The sequence below is a fragment of the Pleurodeles waltl genome, chromosome 2_2, assembly GCF_031143425.1.
Source record: "Pleurodeles waltl isolate 20211129_DDA chromosome 2_2, aPleWal1.hap1.20221129, whole genome shotgun sequence".
In the NCBI taxonomy this organism is placed as follows: domain Eukaryota; kingdom Metazoa; phylum Chordata; class Amphibia; order Caudata; family Salamandridae; genus Pleurodeles; species Pleurodeles waltl.
The window spans coordinates 722858544-722879855 of NC_090439.1; the positions used below are offsets into that span (position 1 = coordinate 722858544).

The following is a 21312-nucleotide window of genomic DNA, read 5'->3' on the forward strand; positions in this document are numbered from 1 at the left end:
TAAGTTGCGCACTTGGGGTCCGCTACGCATTCCGTGGAACATGCCCTACACGCCTAGAGTTGACAACTGCACCCATGGATGACACGGCCCAGGGATGGCTGTACTGACAAACTACTGAGGGTGGTGGCTGGGGACACAGGGGCTTACGGGGGTGCCCAGCCTACAGATATCGCCCTGGCCTAGGGGGACCCCCAGCCCTCCTCCCCCAACCAGACACCTCCACTGCGCGACAACAGAGTAGATAATGCTTGTACTCACCCCCTTGTGTCTGCTGTGCTGCCCTCACGCGCCCATCCAATTCAGGGTAGGCCACCGCCAGGATCCGGAACATCAGGGGGCTCAGTTGACGGCAGGCACCCCGCCTACGTTGGGAGGCCATCCCCAGCAGAGACTCAGCGGTCTTCTTGGTCCCGCGGCGGATGTCCTCCCACCTCTTGCGGCAGTGGGTGCCCCGTCGATGGTGGACCCCCAGGGTCCGGACTTCCTTGGCGATGGCACGCCAAATCCCGATCTTCTCATGGGCGCGGACCTATGTGACACGTACAGGGAGGGAGAAATACCACGTTCAAGTTTGTCAGCATTTTCCTTTCCAGTGGCCCAACGCCCCCCATCCCCGCCAGGCCCCCCGCCATGCCCCCCGCCAGGCCCAACATGCCCCCCATCCCCGCCAGGCCCCCCGCCAGGACCCCCGCCAGGCCCAACATGCCCCCCATCCCCACCAGGCCCCCCGCCATGCCCCCCGCCAGACCCAACATGCCCCCCATCCCCGCCAGGCCCCCCGCCATGCCCCCCGCCAGACCCAACATGCCCCCCATCCCCGCCAGGCCCCCCGCCATGCCCCCCGCCAGACCCAACATGCCCCCCATCCCCGCCAGGCCCCCCGCCATGCCCCCCGCCAGGCCCAACATGCCCCCCATCCCCGCCAGGCCCCCCGCCAGGCCCAACATGCCCCCCATCCCCGCCAGGCCCCCCGCCATGCCCCCCACCAGACCCAACATGCCCCCCATCCCCGCCAGGCCCCCCGCCAGGACCCCCGCCAGGCCCAACATGCCCCCCATCCCCGCCAGGCCCCCCGCCAGGCCCAACATGCCCCCCATCCCCGCCAGGCCCCCCGCCATGCCCCCCGCCAGACCCAACATGTCCCCCATCCCCGCCAGGCCTCCCGCCATGCCCCCCGCCAGGCCCAACATGCCCCCCATCCCCGCCAGGCCCCCCGCCAGGCCCCCAAGCCAGCCCGTGGCCCCAAATCCAGATTGAATTAAACTCACTTGTTGGTCTGGAGGACCGTAGAGTAGCGCATACTGGGGGAGGACCCCATCCACAAGTTTCTCCAACTCCTCTCCAGTGAAGGCAGGGGCCCTTTCCCCAGGCGTAGCAGCCATTGTCCCTTCCAGACCGAGGTCACAGCAACACTTGCAGTATAGGTCCTCTCCTGTGAAAGTTCAAGTCGCAAGTGGATAAGTAGATAGAAAATGGCGGTCACGTCCGCGGCGGTGCGTACCGCGGCGGTGCGTCCCGCCACCGCCGGCGCCCTTCGCCATTGGCTCCTGAAACCCATAGGCTTCAATGTTAACCAATGCGGCTTGGCGCCGCGGTCTTGGCCCGCCGCCCGCCGCGGTGTGCCACGCCAGCGCATTGACCTCACATCCCATTGTCACACTTCACAGGTCAGGCAGCCGCCATTTCCAGGGCCCACATGGCTCAATTTCAACTGCGTCACACAGGCCTAGGCCTTGCATAGCCACTCAGACACGCCATTCACTGCATAGAGAATTGTTTACTGTGCTAGCTGTGAGTACGTACCTGTGGGTTGCTTGACTGTGTGCTCCATGTTGTCCTTCCTAGGCACCGTCCGCTGGGTTGGGCGAGGAGACGGATGAATCCTCCCGTGTACCGACCGCTGGTGGACCTGTCGACAATGGAAGAACGCCACATTATCCTGACCTACCGTCTTAACCGTGCCACTATCCATGAACTGTGTGCCCAGCTGGAGCCCGACCTGATGTCCCCCATCCGCCAACCCACAGGGATTCCCCCTCTGGTGCAGGTCATGTCAGTACTCCATTTCTTGGCAAGTGGGTCATTTCAGACAACCGTGGGAATTGCTTCTGGGATGTCTCAGCCCATGTTTTCGAAGGTGTTATCCAGAGTGTTGTCTGCCCTGATGAAATCCGTGAGGAGCTACATCATTTTCCCTGAGGTGGGCGAATTGGCTACAGTGAAGGGTGATTTCTACGCCCTTGGACATATTCCCAACGTAATTGGTGCCATTGATGGGACCCATGTGGCTTTGGTTCCCCCAAGAGACAGGGAGCAGGTGTACAGGAACAGAAAAAATTACCATTCAATGAACATCCAGGTGGTGTGTTTGGCTGACCAGTACATCTCGCATGTAAATGCCAAATTCCCAGGGTCAGTGCATGACGCCTACATCCTCAGGAATAGCAGCATCCCTTACGTGATGGAACAGCTACAGAGACACCGTGTATGGCTAGTGGGGGACTCTGGGTACCCCAACCTGTCGTGGCTACTGACCCCAGTAAGGAATCCCCGGACCAGGGCAGAGGAACGGTACAATGAGGCCCATGGGCGTACTAGGAGGGTGATCGAACGCACCTTTGGCCTCCTAAAGGCCAGGTTTAGGTGCCTGCATATGACAGGTGGATCCCTAATGTACTCACCTAAGAAGGTGTGTCACATCATCGTGGCCTGCTGCATGCTTAACAACCTGGCTTTGCGCCGCCAGGTGCCTTTCCTGCAGGAGGATGGTCGAGACGGTGGTGTTGTGGCAGCGGTGGAACCTGAGGAGAGTGACGAGGAGGAAGACGACGGGGCTGAAACAGACAACAGGGACAGAATCATTGAACAGTACTTCCAATAGGACACAGGTAACATTTCTAAGATAATTTAGTAAATGTTAACTACTCTCCTGCATCTCTGCTGCCTGCCTATTTGCCCCAGTGTATGATGACTGAGTTTTGGCTTTTCCCTCCCTATTTCAGATCTGGGGTCCCCACTACGAGTCCTGTGCTTCGTTTCCCCATGGACTACAGCTTTGTGGCAGCTGTTTGTTGACTTCACCATGTACAAGGACATATTTGCACTGTCATGTCAATTACAATATATTGAAATCACAGCCAGACTCCAGATATTTTGGTGCAAAATAGGTGTTTATTGAAGTGCTCAAAATGGGATGGGTGGTTTCAAGTGGGTGGGGGCTATGGTGAAGGAATGTCCATGGCAGAGTCCAGAGTAACAGTCACACAGGTGCACTGTCCAGAGGCCTGTGGAGAGATGGAGCATGGGCAGTTCAAGGATGGACAGGGTGACAATGTGGGACAGTGGGATGACATCAGATGGTATCCATTGCTGGCGGGGGTCTTGACATCCTACTCTGTCTTCTTGCGAGATCTCAGGGCCCTCTTGCGGGGTGGTTCTTCTCCTGCAGGAGGTGGGGGTCTGGTGGGCTGCTGCTGTGCGGGGGCCTCCTGTCCACTAGCGCCGGCGGAGGTGGTTGGCTGTTCTTGGTCCAGGCTAGTGGCAGGGGCCCTTGGGTGTTGTTGAGTGTCCGCCCTGGTGTTTACGAGGTCCTGCAGCAGCCCTACCATGGTAACCAGGGTGGTGTTGATGGCTCTGATGTCCTCCCTGTACCCCCGATAGTGTTCCTCCTGCAGTGCCTGGATCTCCTGGAACCGGGCCAGTACCGTCGCCATCGTCTCCTGGGAGCGGTTGTATGCTCCCATGATGGTGGTGAGGACCTCGTGGAGAGTGGGTTCTCTGGGCCTCTCCTCCCCCCCCTGTCGCACAGCTGCCCTCCGAGTTCCCCTGTTTCCCTGGGCCTCTGCCCCCTGGCCGGTGTGCCCACTACCACTGCCCCCAGGTCCCTGTTGTTGTTGGGGTGGTGGGTTATCCTGGGTGCCCTGTAGTGGTAGACACACCGCAGATTGACGCGCCCTGGAGACAGAGGCATGGGCCCGCTGGGTGGGAGCTGTGCTGGTGTTCCCAGAGGGGTTAGGGTCTGTAGTGGCCTTGGCCTGGGCCTGTGTGAGGGGAACTGACTGTCCAGAGGTCCCCGATGGTCCGGGCTGGTCATCGGTGTCCAGGTCGACAGAGCTGCTGTCATCGCTGACGGCCTCTTGGGTGGGGGGTGTGGAGAATTCTGGCCCCTCCGCCGCGGTGTGTTGACGGTCGGGTCCTGCAGGGGTATAGAGGTATGGTTATAGTTTCAATGAGTGGCATATGGGTGTATCTGTGGGTTCTCGTGTCCCCAAGTGCTGGCATTCGTGTGTGGGGGCTTTGGTGAGGGTGGCTTGTGGGGGGGATGTGTATATGCATTGGGCATGCTTTGGTGATGGGTGTCCATGCTTAGTGGACGCATGCAGGCCTAGGTTTTGGGATGTGTGGGTTGTGATGGTGAGACATTGGCGGGGAATAGGTGTGCTGGGGGTGGGGGTGAGGATGGTGGTGGGGGTGAGGATGGTGGTGGGGGTGAGGGTGGGGGTGAGGATGGGGGTGGGGGTGAGGGTGGGGTTCGAGGATGGGGGTGAGGGTTGGGGTCTGATTTGGCATGCAGGTGGGGGGGAAGCAGTATTGAAGCTTCAACTTACCAGTATCCATTCCTCCGCCGACTCCTGCGAGGCCGTCAGGATGCAGGATGTTCAAGACTTCCTCCTCCCATGATGTGAATTGTGGGGGTTGAGGTGGGGGTCCTCCGCCAGTCTTCTGCACGGCGATGTTGTGCCTGGATACCATGGAACGCACCTTCCCCCGTAGGTCGTTCCATCGCTTCCTGATGTCTTCCCGATTTCTGGGGTGCTGTCCCACTGCGTTGACCCTGTCGACAATCCTCTGCCATAGCTCCGTCCTCCGGGCAATGCTGGTGTATTGTATCTGTGTGCCGAACAGCTGGGGCTCTACCCGAACGATTTCCTCCACCATGACCCTGAGTTCTTCGTCTGTGAAGCGGGGTTGTCTTTGGGGTGCCATGGGGTGGTGTGTATGATGTGTGGGGTGGAGTATGTGTATTTAAGTGAGTTGAGTGTGGTGGTGTGTGTTGTTTTGTGTGTGGATAGTGTGTGGGTGATGGTGTTGAGTGGCTGTGGCTGTTATTTTTTGGATGCTGGTGTCTCGCTCTTGCCTTCTTTACGAATTTTTTAGCGTAGGGGTTTGTGGGTGATGTGGGTGTGTGTTTTATATTGTATTGTGTGTGTGGGAGTGGTGTGTGTATGTGTATCAGGTGTGTGGGATTCAAATCGTCCAATGTGGCTGAGTTTTGTTCGTTTGTGTGTTTTCTGACCGCGCCGGTGTGTCCCGCAAATGGAATACCGCGTTTGAATGACCGCCGCGTGGATTCGTGGGTCGTAATGGCATGGGCGTATTTCTGTTGGCGTGACGGTGGAGGTTTTGTCACCTCCACCTTTCCGCCGACCGCTGGTCTGGCGGTCTGTTGTGGCGGTCGGATTTTCGGAGGTTTGCCTTCTGCGGGTCAGAATGACCGTGGCGGGTTTCCGCGACCGCGGCGGGATTATGGAGGATTTCTGACCGGCGGTAGGCGCCTTTTACCGCCGAGGTCAGAATGACCACCTATATATATGTTTTATTAAAACATACTAATTACATGTATTATTGTAATTCTCTTGCATTAGCATGAGTGAGGCCTGTTGAATTTTGAATTTCATGACTGTGTAGAAAATGTTGATTTCATTTCATAATGTGAGTTTTCTTACAGACTACAATGAGAAGACTGGATTTTGGTAATATACCCTATTGTTTAGACATAGAGAGAATGTATCATAGCGCCCTTGATGAAAGGACATTGTGGAACTTGGATTGTTATCGTATACAATTGTTTCAAACTTGCTTGGAGTCACACAGATGGAAGATGTTTTCATGGGAAAAATGTGTATGTTACAAGTTGGAGTCGTATGATCGATTATTATTGGATGATGCCCCTTCGACGTGATATGGACTGATACCTTTGGCCAATCAGAATGCTTTATGAGTTTTGTTATGGCAGTGTCCAGTTGGACTTTGTGGAGATGCTGATTAGATTCCATGCAAATGCTAGCAGATGCTTTGCTGAAAAAGAGTCTCTGTATGCTGTGCCCTTGGGTTAGGTATTTTCCTCTCCGCTTTGTCCTGTGAAATGTCCCTTTGAAACTGGGAAACCTTTCCTTAAATCCCTTTCAGAAGACTCTTGATCGAGCTTCTGTTATGCTGAGGCTTTCCCTTTTTTGCCTATCTTTTGTCCACCTAGCTAGTAACCTGTAGTCCGGGATTTCTTTTCCAAATTAGCTTTGCCCTTTTTATGCTTTTTGTCTTTTGCCCACATGTGTTTCGCCCCATACGTGTGTTTCCCTGATTTGATTAAATGTAGGGTTTCTCACGGCCCAGCTAAATTATGACTCTGTTAAATTGAACAGACTGATGATTGCTAATCCTCAGCAACCCTTAATTTCTGTGTCTCAAATATTCCTTTTAATGAAGTGTATTGTTCTGGAATGTTTCATTTTGTTAATGTTAGTTTGTTTGATCTTATTTCGTCGCCTTGCGCATCTTTTGGTAATTATGTATATTTATACCTTGGTTTTGCCAATAGTATACCTGACTTTGAGCTTGTGTTTGTAATAAATCTCTTAACTTTATTCCCGACTGGAGTTTTCCTTCCGTGGCCACATTGGTCATGGAGTTTAAAATAATTTGGTTTGTATTGAAATTGTGTTATTGGTTCTACCTCACTACTTACTGTGTCCAAAGATTCATCAATCTCCAAGAGCATTGATTCATGTGAAGGAGGAAAATGCTACAGCAAGTTCTTTGTCCTTCCTAGAGTTTTCCTGCTTGTTTTTTCTCTCAGTGATCTGGAAATAAAGGCACAGTGAACTATGGGTTATTTCATTTTCTACATAACAATACTTGCCAACATTTTGTGTGACAACCATCTATATGGCACTGTTACTAACAGTTCCTACGTTTATCCAAGGAAGAAGCTATGTTTATCACTAAATATTTATCATGGATTTGGAAGGGTTAGCATCGGAGACCTGTCATGAGATACGTGCAGACCATGAGTGTTACTGGGTGGCAGCATTGGCACTCAATGTTTCTTGCTTTCATTTATTGTGACAGAATACATACCTCTGTCCGGTGCTATTGGTAAAAGCCACAAGAGGTTTTCAGAAGCAGCCCGACTACAGTCATAAATGCAGGCCTGAATCCGTGTTTTCACGTGTTTGCCTGAACTAGGAGTTAGTTTTGCCACTTAAAATAGGAAAGAAACTTGTGAAGATAAAGATTATACGATCGAGAAAATAGAGACTATTTTTTTTTGCACAGAGAAATGTGTAGAATGGTGTAGATGAAGTCCAAAAAAAAATCACTACAAATGTAGAATAGTTTGTTGGTGTTTTCAGGCCCATTTTACAGGGCAGCTATTTGTAAATAAACTGTGATCAACCCAAATAAAGAGCTCTTAGACGTACTACAGAGAAGGGCTTGGGCTCTGTCCACATGGTGATGGTCAGAAGCAAAATTTTTGATTGCAAAGAAGTTTTGTTCTTCCACAAAGAAATCCTTCTCTAACATACAGCTGTGATTGTTTTGTTTATTTATTTACCTGTCTGCGTTTGAGCTTTCAGGTACACACACATGACACTGTAATACTGTTAAAGTGCATTTGATGACTAGATGATTTACAATGTTTGTTTTAGAGGGGAAGAGGGCAGTCATGAGGAATGTATTGCTGTTTCCCAGTCATAGCATCCTCTCCTTCCATCACTGACTGTGGACTTCAGAATGTGGTTTGAATGCCTAGGGCTAACCAAGCCACTGATAAAGGCTATTGGCTTGTTTGTTTATTATGAGAAGGTTCAATAAAGATAATACATCTAGCATATGTATTATAAAAAAGTATACCTTAAAGCCAATTAGACCTTAAGAGTGAATTGTTATGACTTTGAATTAAAGCCTACAGATAGGTTTTTTGGAATCACATATCATGGTTATAGAAGATTTTCATTGTGGGATTGTTTTTAAGCACGGTTAGGAGAGATGGTATTTTTCTTTGCCAACTGTAATTTTTCATACATTTGCAACTTTATGCCTATGCTTCATAGCTGCCTTGTGGAAAAGCTTACAATCAGCACAGTATTCATGAGTGGTTATGTTGGCAAGCCAATGATAACAGATATAGGCCTGGCTAATGTGCAGGGACATGTTATGATAGATGACACAGCTCTGGCCTTTTTATTATGAAAACTTATTACAAATACAGTACTCTTGGCTTATTTATTATGAAAAGCATATGGTAAAGCCAGTAGCTATCCAACAGTGGATTGTTAGTACATCATGTTACAGGCAGTAGAAAGGTATTTATTATACAGTGCAATCTGACAAATTACATTAGTAAGCAGTGGTTTTCATGTTGGTTATGCACTCTGACAATCCCTGGGAGTAGAATTGTACTGCGATTATTTTTGTTAGGCCCTATTGAAGCGGGTGTTTATTGGTTTCCTTAACTGTAATTTTGAACATATTTGTAATTTTATAAATTGCCAGTTCATGCACACTATAGTAGGCCTCTGTTGATTTTAGTGTCAAGCCAAAGGAACAGGGTAAGTGCATTATAGGTTCACTGGGAAAAGTGATATCAGTTTGCTTAAGTGTGATCTGTTTATAATGAAAAGTTATGACAAAGCAACTAGGTCTTACGTACTCATTGTGAAAAGCAAGTTAAAGCAATAGACTTTTAAGTATTGATTGGTATTACACTGTACAAAGACCTGTAGGCAGGTATTTTGTTACACAAAATCTCTCAGATTACGGTAGTGTGCAAAATTGCACTATGGTAATCCTTAATATACTCTTTTAGAAGGGGTTTTATATTGTTTTGACAACTATATTTTCTACATATTTGAAATTTTATTATGGTATACCAATTGGTTACCTTGTGGGGAGGCTTTTGACCAACACAGTAGGTCTAACTTGGTTATGGTGACATGCAAATGATAATGACAGTAGGCCTGGCAAATTGATTGAACCATATGTTTAAGTCAATAAGAATTCAAGGGTAGATTGTTATTACTCTGTATTGAAGTCTTCAGGTAGATATTTTCAATCTAACAACACTGATAATTCTCTGGCTAAGTCTTTTATGGAGTGTTTGGCAGCTCCCACCCTTACGTTGATACCCACTGAACCTACTCATAGGGCAGGGCATACCATTGATATGGTGTTGTAAAATTCCCTCACTAGTGTGGTCTGTCCTCTACCTATTAGCTTTATTTTGGACCCTTCCAATGCAAAGGGGTGGTGAACTGGAGGTACCATCTATCTCAGCCCACTCCTGGAATGAAGTGGTGATTTCGAACCTGCAGGAAATCTTAAAATCTTTTAGACCTGTATTATTGGTGATCTCAGTGATGATTACATCGCAGTGGGCCTGTGGCTTTCTGCTGTGGCTGATACTGTGGCCCTGGAAAAAATGCTTATGAAAAAGAGGCAACCGCTCAGCTCATTGGTTCTCCCTTTAACTGGCCCTGGAAAGAAAAAATTGGTGATTACTTTACAAGGATGAATTTGGGGGTGTTATTTGATGCCCATCTTATTTTTTAAACCCAGGATTCCTCTGTTGTGAAAACTTGTTTTGGATACTAAAAGTGCTAAAGTTTCTGGACTTTATCTCTTTTTCTCTTGGAAAGCCCAGAAAATAGTTCAACCTGATTAGAATCAGTGCCTGGACAAATATGCTAATGTCCTGTACTTAGGTCTACCAGACTACCTAATACATCACATCCAAGCTGTGCAGAACACTGCAGTCCATCTTCTGTTAAAGGTAACTAGGCAGACTTCTGTGTTTCTGTACTTAAAACAGCATCACAGTAGATTGTATATAAGATTCTCTGTTTTCCATTTTTACTGATTTTTCCAGCTAAATACAGACAGAAAACGATCTCTTTATTGTTTGCATTTATTTTCAAAAGTAGAAAAATACCGGCAATTGTTCTTCTTATGAGTGACTCCACACACTGTATTTCACAAATTCCAGACCAGCTGCTAAGCAGATACTCCATGGGATGTCAAAAACAGGATGCGATTCCCAGGATACAGGCACATGGTAACATACGTTTGTGTATAATGCTAATATTTACCTGTGGATGTAGTGTTTTGCTTAATTTTCTAAAGCGTAATAGGCATATCAATGTATGAGTAAATGTTTATCAGTTAAATAAATATGGAAATATACCATTTTGCTTCTCCATTTAGTCTCAAACCACAAAATAATAATGGATGAATACCAATAAAATGGCCCAAAAAATTAATATGAATAGGTACAGATGTAAATGTTAAAAAAATAAATACCATAAAACTGGGAGCCCTAATTATATATAAAGCTCTAGTGGTAGCCTGCCAAGCCTTCTATGGAATTAGGCCCAATTATCTCAAAGCCCGGATTTAAAAATAATGTCCTCCCCAAGACCCTGTGCTCTGGGGTGCATTGCTGACAGTGGTTTCTCATTTCAAAAGGCAGAGATGTTGTGGTCCTTCCTTTTCTGTTCGAGCCACCTTGATTTGGAATCAGCTCCCCTTCCAACTTAGAAATATGCCTGGTGAGACTATAAAATGGTGTATGAGATCTGTATTTGTATTAGCTCTGGGACACCCTTAAGTAGTTGCATGCTCTACAAATGTGTTCCTTTATTAATTTTGTTGCATGGAATCTCACTGATTTTACTGTAGGGCAGGGTTTTTATGCTGATTGCTGCCTCATAGGTATAGGGGGTTTGCACTGTGAGAATCCTTGCAAAGCCATTTTAAGAGCGCTTCTACTTTGCTCAGCCCACTATGATTCAGTATAATATGTAATTTTACGACTGCATACCTTATGACTGCCTTGTGGGAAAGCTTAAGCTCGATACATAACACCTCAGATGGTTATCGTGACAAGCCAATGATAACATGGAGTTGCTGATTAGTTTTCTACAAAAAACATTTCCAATGCTGTAGATCTGATCTTTTCATTAGGAAAAGGTACGATAAATGCATTAGGTCTGACATAATGATTGTGTTAGACATATGTTACTGTCGATAGGCTTTTACTGAGTGATTGATATTTATCTGTATGTAAGCCTACATATAGGTATTTTGTTATGCATGGAATGTCACACATTACCTTTGTAGGGGAGGATTTTGGTGTTTGTTACTGCCTCTGACAAACCATATGGGGAGAAGATTTGACTGTAATAGTTGTTGCTAGAATCTCTTCTTTGCCCTCTGCCAGGATCTTGTAAGAAAAAAACATAGATGCATGGAGGGCCTCTGGATCAGCTCTTTTCTCTCTTTGGTCTTATTGAGTGTCATACATACTCTGCTTCCGTCCATGACTCTGTACTGTATGAGATAAAGGTTCTGTTCATATCGACATTCACTCCTGCCCTGTGAATAACAGCATTTTCTGATCACATATGTGCATCCACCTGTAAATGAGTGCACTTGAATGTCAGGGCTGGTTGGTGTGAGCGTGCCCAGACTTATCTGTTTAGTTACCGTAACTTATAAGCAGACGCATCCTTAAGGCCGACACACCTTTTGAGTCTTTTAAGATGATCATTCCCTAAGTAGCACGTAAAAGTCATCAATATTAAACAATACAAATCATTAGAGAGTCAATAAAGAATGCACCATGACCTATTTGGCCAAGAATAACCATTTTTTGATTATCAATTAAATTGTTTATTTCCCTATATTATCAATGCTAAGGTCACAAAAGTTAGTCTCAAAACCAGTTGGTACATGTAAAAGAACAACACAGGCTGGCCAAATCCCCTAAAGAATCTCAATTTAAACAGAGCTATAATCACAATGATTTCAATAGAGATCACGCAAAGTAATAACAACAATATCTGAGCAAGAGAAATGGCATTCATTTGTTCAGCAACAGAACAGCATTAAGTCATAGATCAGAAAGGTAACAACTCACTAACTACAGATTAACATCGGCATGTTGGGCTTCATGCAAAAGTTTTAGTAACACAAATTTGGAAAATATCTAGCAATGGTGCTATCAAAACAGCAGTTGGCACCTGAAAAAAAAGACAAACAACAATGCACAGTTTATTCATATTACCTATCCCAAGGATCAGCAAAACAGCTTCAGCTTCTACAGGAGGGCATCAACATCAGCATCGAGACAGAAGATTTGAATTTGGACTATAAGATCACTAAACCATCAGACCATTGGTAAATTCAGAAAATAATAAAGTACCAGAACATCAATAGACTAACTGGTAAGGCACGGAGTGTCAAAGTGCTAGGTTATACCTAGAATGTGCTGCTTACTCATAGCAGCAAGTTGTTAAATTAAAGCTAACACACGTTTGCTATTGGTCAGAAACATCATCCGAAGAAGAATTATCCAATTACAAAAACATAGGATATCAGAAAAATATACTAGACAGACATTCGCACATCGATGATTGGTTCTTCTCCATTTGTGTACATCCAGTTGATACAATAAGAATCAACTTGTGGATCCTTTCGTTCATCATCAGAGAGTTCATTGTTCTTCTCCATTCCCAAATACGCTATGAATCATCAGTTACAGCGATGTAGAAACATTTCTAGGGTTATTCAATATTTCCTCGAAAGAAATACATTTCATTAATACAAACCCTAACAAGTTTGAGATTCAGACAAAGAATTTGCCATACAGCGGACATAAGATCGTTCTACTAACGTTACAACTTTCTAACACTTTGGCCGTCATTCAATTTGGCCATGGCCTTGTTAAAACTTGAGGCCTTTTCAGTTAGATTAAGCAAAGTTCATAATATTTAGCTGCAAGTATGACTGAGTAATGCATTTTCAAGCATATATAAACTCTTAATTCATATTAATACATTTTTAGGTAATAACCCCTTACACAATGGTGGCCAATCAAGTAGGCACATTGAGTCACACCTTATTTTTCTATGCTAATTACATCTTATATGTTAAGTCAAATATAGGAATACATGTAAACATCATTAACATTAATTTCAGCGCTCACATTGGCTAGTCCTTTGATTTTCAATTTTCTCATTTTATACTTCCTCTTTCACTTCTTTACTGCTCCTTATTTTAATTTAGTGTTTCTTAAGAGAATACTACAGCTCTCCAGGCATTGCTAAAAAGTTGCTTGCTTGTCACTGTTTTCATCGGCAGTGCCCTGCATGCCATGTGGCTCCTTCAAATAAACAATGAGACCTTTCTGGAATGATTATAGGATGGCAAACATGTTGGTTCTAAATGTGCCTGCCATGCTGGCAATTTAAAATAGTAGTAGACTATGTACTAGAGGTGAGCGATCTAAGCCAGGCTTCAGCTAGATGCCTGCCTGTGGCTCAGCTCAAGGGCCTCTTGGAAACTCAATGCCAAAATAAGCAAATCTTTCAGGGAGATGATGTGCCATGTGGCTACAGCTGCCTACCATATGTTCAAATCCTGCCCAGAATCTCAAGAATCCCAGCAGGTCCCCCTGTGCAGGAAAAAACAAGGTATAACATAATCTGTGTCTGTTGTGAAGTGCTCTTCCCTCAAGAAGTAAGGACTAAGCATTACCCTTTGATGTAAGAAAGAGATATCCATTTAACAGCTGAATATCACAGTGCGATACTAGAAAATTTGGAATCATCCGGCTTCTCTTCTTGAACAAATTATGTGATTTTGAGCTATTACTTCATTTCACTGAGATTCTTTTTTTATTCCTTATTACTTGTGACAGCACCTTCAAACAACAGAGTTCAAGATGTGTGTTGCACAAAAACCTCAGTTTTGTTTTATTTAATAGCCTATCATTTTGCTCCATTTAAAAAAAGATCTAGCCCACATATAGGGTGCACATGACAGCTGACTTGCCTCAGGGCAGGGCAGGAATGTTTCTCACTTTTTGTTTAAAAAATTCTAGCTTTTAATAAATGCTGTTAATGCAGGGTCATACTCTGATTTACTAATGTGAAATACATCCATGTGTTAAATCTTTTTTTTAAAAACGTTTTAAGGCACTTTATCATATTTTGATATGATGTTTGCTGCATGATTTACATACAAATACTTTTCAAAGCGCTGCTTGTGCACAGGTCCTTAGAACCAGATCTGACCCAATGCGCTGGCTCATCTCTCTCTGTTAATTTGTTGGCTTATCTACCTATGCTTTGTAAAATACATCTGCAAGACAGACCCCTGCTGCTATATTTTGTTTCGTTATTGCAACCATACGCCTGCCATGTTGAGAAGGCAGTATTTTTTTAGTTTTCTAATTGCATTATTTTACTTTTCCTTGCATATGTTCTTGAACCTGTGAATGTTTTATTGTGGTTGTGTTACAGGGTGAATGCGAGAATGTGCCAGTGGATGGATAAGTGGATGCATAAGTGGACAGAAGAGTATTAAAGTGCATGTTTTATGACCTTTTGAGTACCGCAGCCCATCAATGACACAAAAAGGCCCTTTCATTCTTAAGCCAGACCTATGGGCATCCTCAATGCTTGTTGTATAATTTAACTAGTCAATAATATTGCTGTATTGTACTTCAGAAAATGTTATGAAATTCACACGCAGTTGCTGTTTCTATGTTATGAAATTTGCAGGCAGTTGTTTTTTCTAAGGAGCCGGTCTGGAATTATTTTACAGATATCAAGTTATTCAGATTTCTAAACCTTTCCGCACAAGAAAATGTACATGGTGTAGACTTACAGATGCTTAGATGCCTACCTTGAAATAGTACAATTGCACTTTCAAATATATTTGTCAAACCAAGAGGGACATATTTTCCACTGTGAGATGAGGAGAAAATTAGTGTAAATATGTTTTGGGTATTGACTTACTTTGGCAGATGTATTCACCACGAAATGCCCATTCACTGTCCTTATAAGGAGATTTACTTCCAAATAATATGCACGTAATATCTGGTTACAACTCGGAATGCGGAAGTAACGCTTTGTGGATACACAATGTTAATTTACACACGTAAAGCATGCTAGTTGCACACCTACATCCAAATACATTCATATGAAAGGGGTAATTTACTAAATGATAGCTAGGAAAAGAGAGCAAGGCAGCAACATATCTACTAAGAAGTGGTGTTGCAGCTCTCTTACACAGCTCTGACACTCTTGCAGGCTGCAGTGTCACAAACACACGCCTTCCAGTGTAACATACTATACTTAGATAAACTTTTCACACATTGCATGTGTGCTATAAAATGCAGCATACGTGCAAGCTGTGAATGCTTATTAGAAATAAAAACATGTTTCCATGTTATTGCCTGCCTCGAGGAGGGGTTATCTTTTTTGTACAAAGTCTTTTCTGCCTTTGTTAGTAGCTAGGGCTTTGCATCAAAAACCATTGGTGGTAGCAAGAGAACTCTAAATACTAATTGGGTGCTCCCTTAAGGCAACGTAATGCAAATGGGAGCAAAGTGCTATTTATGTTACTTTTAGGGCTACTTTCCAGCACAAAAATGTTTTGTGCTGGAAAGTAAATACTTTATCAACACTTGGCACCAGTTCGCAGTTTTTTGTGTGTGGCTTTGCACAGGTTCAAAGTGTGTTCATAAATCTGTCCTCAAGTGTGCACATACCTCTGTCAAAAGGGCTTTCTATTTTTTTGTTCAGATTTCCTATGAACAAAATATTTTGCTGAAAAAAATTATCAAACACTTGACCACATCAATCCGAGATGCCAGCTGTATATCGAAACCAAGTTCATCTTTATAAACTGTGCCATGCAGCAACCCACCTCGATTCATCCACTGCAGGTATGAGCCGCAAAGCAAATAACGAAGGAACGAGAACACTTTCTTCTGCTGCGCCCCCATCATCCAGAATGACCTGTCTCTTTGTAAGAGATTGGCCTATAGAGTTCTTTCCTATGGGAAAGAGCTAAAATATTCTTTACCTCCTGAAACCTCACCTAATATTTGAAGTTAGCACTCTTTTATGTTTTTTTTTTTACATGTGGTTTTATATAACGAAGTCTGTATTAAAAAGAGGTCTATCACTCCAGACAGGATTACCTCGTCCTTATGTCCAACCTGTAGGGACTGGACATCCAGTTTCTGATTTTTAAGGGCCCTCACCCACACGTTCTTGTGTGGCATGCTTCATCACTGGACCCTCCTCTGGCTCAACCCCACTTTTAGAGGGAGCACTTTGATATTAGTAGACAACTACTTCGAATATTGTGGGGATCCCAGAAGAATAGTTAAAATTGCCTTAGGGTGATGCCCCAATTCTGTTCATTAGAGGTTGTCCTTGGCAACTTAAAAAAAAAAAAAGATTCACAAGTATGCATTAATTGTAGTTTTACATCTGATCGGTCTGCATGTTTTAGTCGGATTAAAGTCTTCTGACTTTCACCAGGAACAAAAACCATCCACTGTTTCACTGTGTCCTAAATTTAATCTTTTTCCATATATCTGAACATCACTCATTCAATGCACACATATGCACTTTATTAATCCTGGAATTCTCTGAAAAATGAGACATTGGACGATCAGGCACTAACTGGCATTCTTAAATATTGTCCTGGAGCACAAGTAGCCCCAAAGGAAGTTACAAGTTGGATAGGCCCCAGCATCACACATATTGCATGGGACCTGGCCAACTAATGCTCCCAATCCCATTGCCCGTAACTCCTGCATGTTACGAGCACTGAGGATTAGGTGCATTACGACTAACTCATATATCTACTGTTCTGGCTTCTCCGTGATGGCTCCTCTTTCCTTCTCAATTGATTTTTATGTATCATCTGTAAATTGTGCATATTCACACACCGTTACATTAGCATTCGCTTTGCTTCCCTATGTTTGTTAAAAACTCTTTGACCCCAGGGCTTCTATGCCGTTTCCATTCCTTTACACCCAACCCCAATCTTTTGAATGATTTTCCTTTTCAAGCAACTCTGCTCAGACTATTTGTTTCTTCCATTAGCTTCCTAAATGGCCCATTTATCTGCCTGTAATTATTTTCTTTTTCTTTTTTATGTCGTGTTTTATCTTGATGTGATTCATTGTAGCACTTTTGCATTTTCTTGCAACGATTTGGTAAACATGCAATGTAAACTCAATAAAGTGCAATGCAGAATAAATAATAGCAGTCTAGCTGCTATTTATGGCAGGGAGAACATTTTAAATGGTAGATTTTCCAGCATTAGATTCGGCTGACATCACTGTTCTTCCGTGCAACTCAGAGGAATATTTCTATAAGTGACATTCTTTTGTTTGGATGTTGGTTCTAATTAACCTCCACACTACATCTGGAGCTGCACGGATAAAAACCTCTGTAAACCTTAATCTGCATATTCTAAGCACATCATTAAAAGAAATGAATAGGACCATCAAATTACAAGAGATGTTGACTAGTCTAAGCCGGTAGTTCTTAACCTGTGGTCCAAGGACCCTTAGGGTTCTGGGACACCTATTCACTGGGTCCAGTTCTGCTCAGATAATTAATATTCGCTTAATATTAATAAAGTAAAACATTTTAAAATGGTCTGTATGTGTGGAGAAATTTGAAATGAAAAGCTAAATATTCAGGGGCATATTTATCCTTGAGTTTCGTCATCCTTGCGCCACATCAGATTTATCAAGCTGTGCAAGCTCACCTTGTGTGGCCTTGCGTGGCTTGATAACCCTGGAGTAACGCAACTCAGTGGTCCAGGTTTATTCTGCCCAGGGAAGTGTTCCATGGGTGGAACATGAGTGTTCCACACATACACCCAGGGACTTTTGAACATTCCAAGATTTACCATTACTGGTAGACCTGGGAATATGTAAAAATGCTACGCCTCCCCAGCTGAGGCGTAATGAGGAGAAATATCTTTATTTCTCATCGTATTGCATCCCGCAGCACACATAGAAAGAGGAAAATGCCTCTAAGGGTTGTTTTTGCACAGAAAGGTGTGCCTTTCTGTACAAAACAATCATGTCTGCAACAAAGACACCCTTCCACCACCGGTGTGTGCAGTGGGGAAAGGCAGCCAAAAGTGCACCAGCACAAGGAAAGAAAAGGAATGCACCATACAATGTTAAATGAGGTGCATTCCTGCTCTTTCCCTTTCACCAACGCAGCGAAGCAAGGTGTCTTGCTGCACTGCGCTGTGTGAAAGTTTGAGGAATGTGGCCCTAAGTTGATATAATTATCTTGCTTTGGGTGATCAGCGCAAGTACAGAAAACAGAATAATTCCAGTAGCAGCCTTTGGCACTACGAGCCATGCAGTCCCGATGGAATGCTTTGTTAAGAACGGGATCAGTGGCTTGGCCTGCAATCTCTTCTTTTCTTTCGGTCACTTTTGGGGAGTTTACCTCCAGTTCCTTTTCTTTGCCATGCTGTGTCCTGCAGAGGTCGTTGCTGAGCCCTACGCTTCTTACTATCTATGTGGCTCCTCCAGCTAAGCTGATTCAGTATTTCAGGTTCTCAACTATCTCTTATGCAGATGATGCACAGAGCGTAGTGTCAATCACAAGTAATGTGGACGAGGTGGCACACCGCTTTAATAACTAAATGAGATCAATAGTAAACTGGATGAGCAGTCAATGAAGCTGAATACAGAAAAAAATGAAGGTGCTCCTTTTTAGGGAGGACAGCTCTTTCCGGAACACAGCTTGGTGGCCAATATTGTTGGACTTGTTCCCCATGCCCGTACACAAGATAAGGAATTTCTGGGAAACCTTTGACTCTCAACTCGCTTTCACCGATCAGGTTAACAAACCTACCTCATCTTGTTTATTCCTGCTAAAAAGCCTAAAGAAAATGTTCCCTTTCATTCTATTTCAGCTTCAGAAGACAGTCAATACTTCATTAGTCCTGTCAAGACTTGGTTATTGCAATGACCTCTAGCTATTAATTCAACAAGGTCCTTTAAACAAACTGCAGAGGCTGCAAAATGCAGCGGTAAGGCTTCTTTAGAAAATCCAGAAATTCCATTTGATCTCCATGGCAATGGAGGAGCTTCATATGCTCCCTGTAAAAAAAGAGAGTGGCCTTCAAAGCACTATACACAGTGCATAATGCTCTTCAAGACACTGGCCAAGAGTACCTAAAGGAAAACATTTCTATGGTATACCCCTAGCAGATGTTTGCGTTCTGCAACTTTTAAAATGCTGATCATTCCCAAAACTAAAAAAAGTTTTTGGGGGCCGGAGGAATTTTGTTTATCTCTCCTGTCTACTTTGGAATCAGCAGCCTCTGCATCTGAGGGGTCAGCCATATTTGAGCATCTTTAGGAAACATCTTAAAACCTGGCTTTTTTCCACCCCTCTCTAGTTCCCTTCAATCTCATTCTACCACAACATAGTTTCTTACAGGCATGAGCGCAAAGACGCCCATGGGCATTCGTTACACTTTATAAATATTTATCATATCATATCATATATCATATCATATCATATATCATACCATATAACAAGATATTATATATCATATTATATCACATATCATATCATAATATGGACTACTGGTAGCCTCAACTAAAGGATCCATGGCATCCACTAACAAAAAGAGAGCATGCCTTAGGAACAAAAAAGGCAAAGTGATATCATGATTCTTGCATTTTGCTCTGTATTTTAGATATAAAGTTAGTTTGAAAAGCTCCAACTTTCTCATTAAAATTAAAATTTCGATTTTAATGTTTATGAATTAAATAACTTCATTAATTTGAGTATCTGTATGATGTATAAATGTTTTTGTGTAGTGCTTTGAGTTTCAACGCATAGAAATTGCTTAGGCGGAAGTCCTCCTCTCCCAGTAGTGATTCATTGAGGGTCCATGGAGGTCAAAAGATCAAGAACTGCTGGTCTAGACAGTTTTACACATGTCCAGAACCTTATCAGGCACCAGACACCACAACAATGAGTTCAAAGAAAGAGAAGAATGTTTTTGTTGCTCTTTAGCAAAAGGTCATTGATTGTGGTAGGTTTAGTATTATTTTACATGCACAGATTGCAAAGTACATTTTGGTTCTCTCTATGTCCGCTCCAGTGGAGAGGATGAGGGAAGAATCAAGGAGCTATAAATATGCATATCTGCAGAGAGTCTATACGTTTGACAAGGTATCCTAGACTTCTGAGGAAAATTGACACCATGATGAGCCCAATCGTGCCTCAGTCTCAAGCCTCCACAGATTCTATTTATCCTTTTGGATTTACAGACTGGCTAGTGGAGATGATCGCAAGCCTTTCTGTTGTTCTTGTTCCTAGGAAAGGGGACTGTCAACAGCACCAGTTGCTGGTCCACTTTTTGATGTGTGCAGTCATGACTAGAGCTTGCTATAGGAACCTGTTGAATGCACTACAGAGAGCAGCATATTCAATACTGGAAGCATTTACATGGCAATGAAAGAGCTGGACTGAAATTACCCCTGCTCGTCATTGCCACTACTACGACATTTAAGCCTAAAAATAGAAAATGTAAAGGTTGTGATAGTCAAAGGAACAGAATCAACCTGCAATGAGAAACGACAAAAAGAGTTTGTTAAAGAAAAACACTATATATGCCTTCCATTTACTAAACTAGGGAATGAAATGTACCAACTGGATGCTTCTTTTTGCTTTTGACTACTGTTGCTTTGTATTAAATGACTCGTATTGTTTAGAAGATTTTCTTAGTACTCGTTGCAAACGTTTCATACATGTTCCAAATATTCAGGTTGCAGGGAGAAAACCTGGTGGAAGGTGCAGAGGCTCCCCCACAGCAGGCCCTATGTCCTGAGCAAGCAGTTCCTGATCCTAGTGGTAAGTTTACAATCCTGAGTTTCCCAATATGCCTAATTTTCCTTAAATCTTGTACAGATATCATGGGTCTCCTTAGTTTTTTTCTTTGAAACATATTTTATTGTATTTCTATTACAAAAAAATAAGACAAACACATAAAACATATATATATATATACAGTAACATCTTATAAGACCATTTCCTACTAGTTAGGACAAATAGGCATATTTTCCAAACACTTTCATAGACAATTTCTCATCTAGTTGCCCACACTTGCAAACACCAACCAATTTAATATGAGATCAAGTTTGTGGGGGTTGGGATGTTTGTGACATATTGGCATTTGAGTCCCTTTCCAGGAGTATGTCTGAAATTTTCTGCAAGTCCAGGAGATCTTTGAGCAGCCACACATTGGTGCACACCATCTTCATTCTGATTTCTTATGCTACAGGCCATTCTGAGAAATCTTTGTACCACATTTGTAGGGGGGGTGCTGAGGATGTATCTAGGGTACCATTATTCTATGTTTATAGAGTACTAATAGGAAGGATAATAACAAAGTAAT

General features: G+C 43.7%; 1 protein-coding gene across 2 annotated transcripts in view; it reads left to right on the plus strand.

Moving 5' to 3' along the window:
* C2_2H8orf34 (chromosome 2_2 C8orf34 homolog) overlaps nt 1-21312 on the plus strand; it is a 1039122-nt gene that overhangs the window by 545582 nt on the left and 472228 nt on the right. For both annotated transcript variants that reach the window (XM_069220300.1, XM_069220301.1), the window contains exon 9: nt 20683-20768. In XM_069220300.1, the coding sequence (XP_069076401.1) occupies nt 20683-20768 (86 nt within the window). The remainder of the gene's footprint in view (nt 1-20682; nt 20769-21312) is intronic.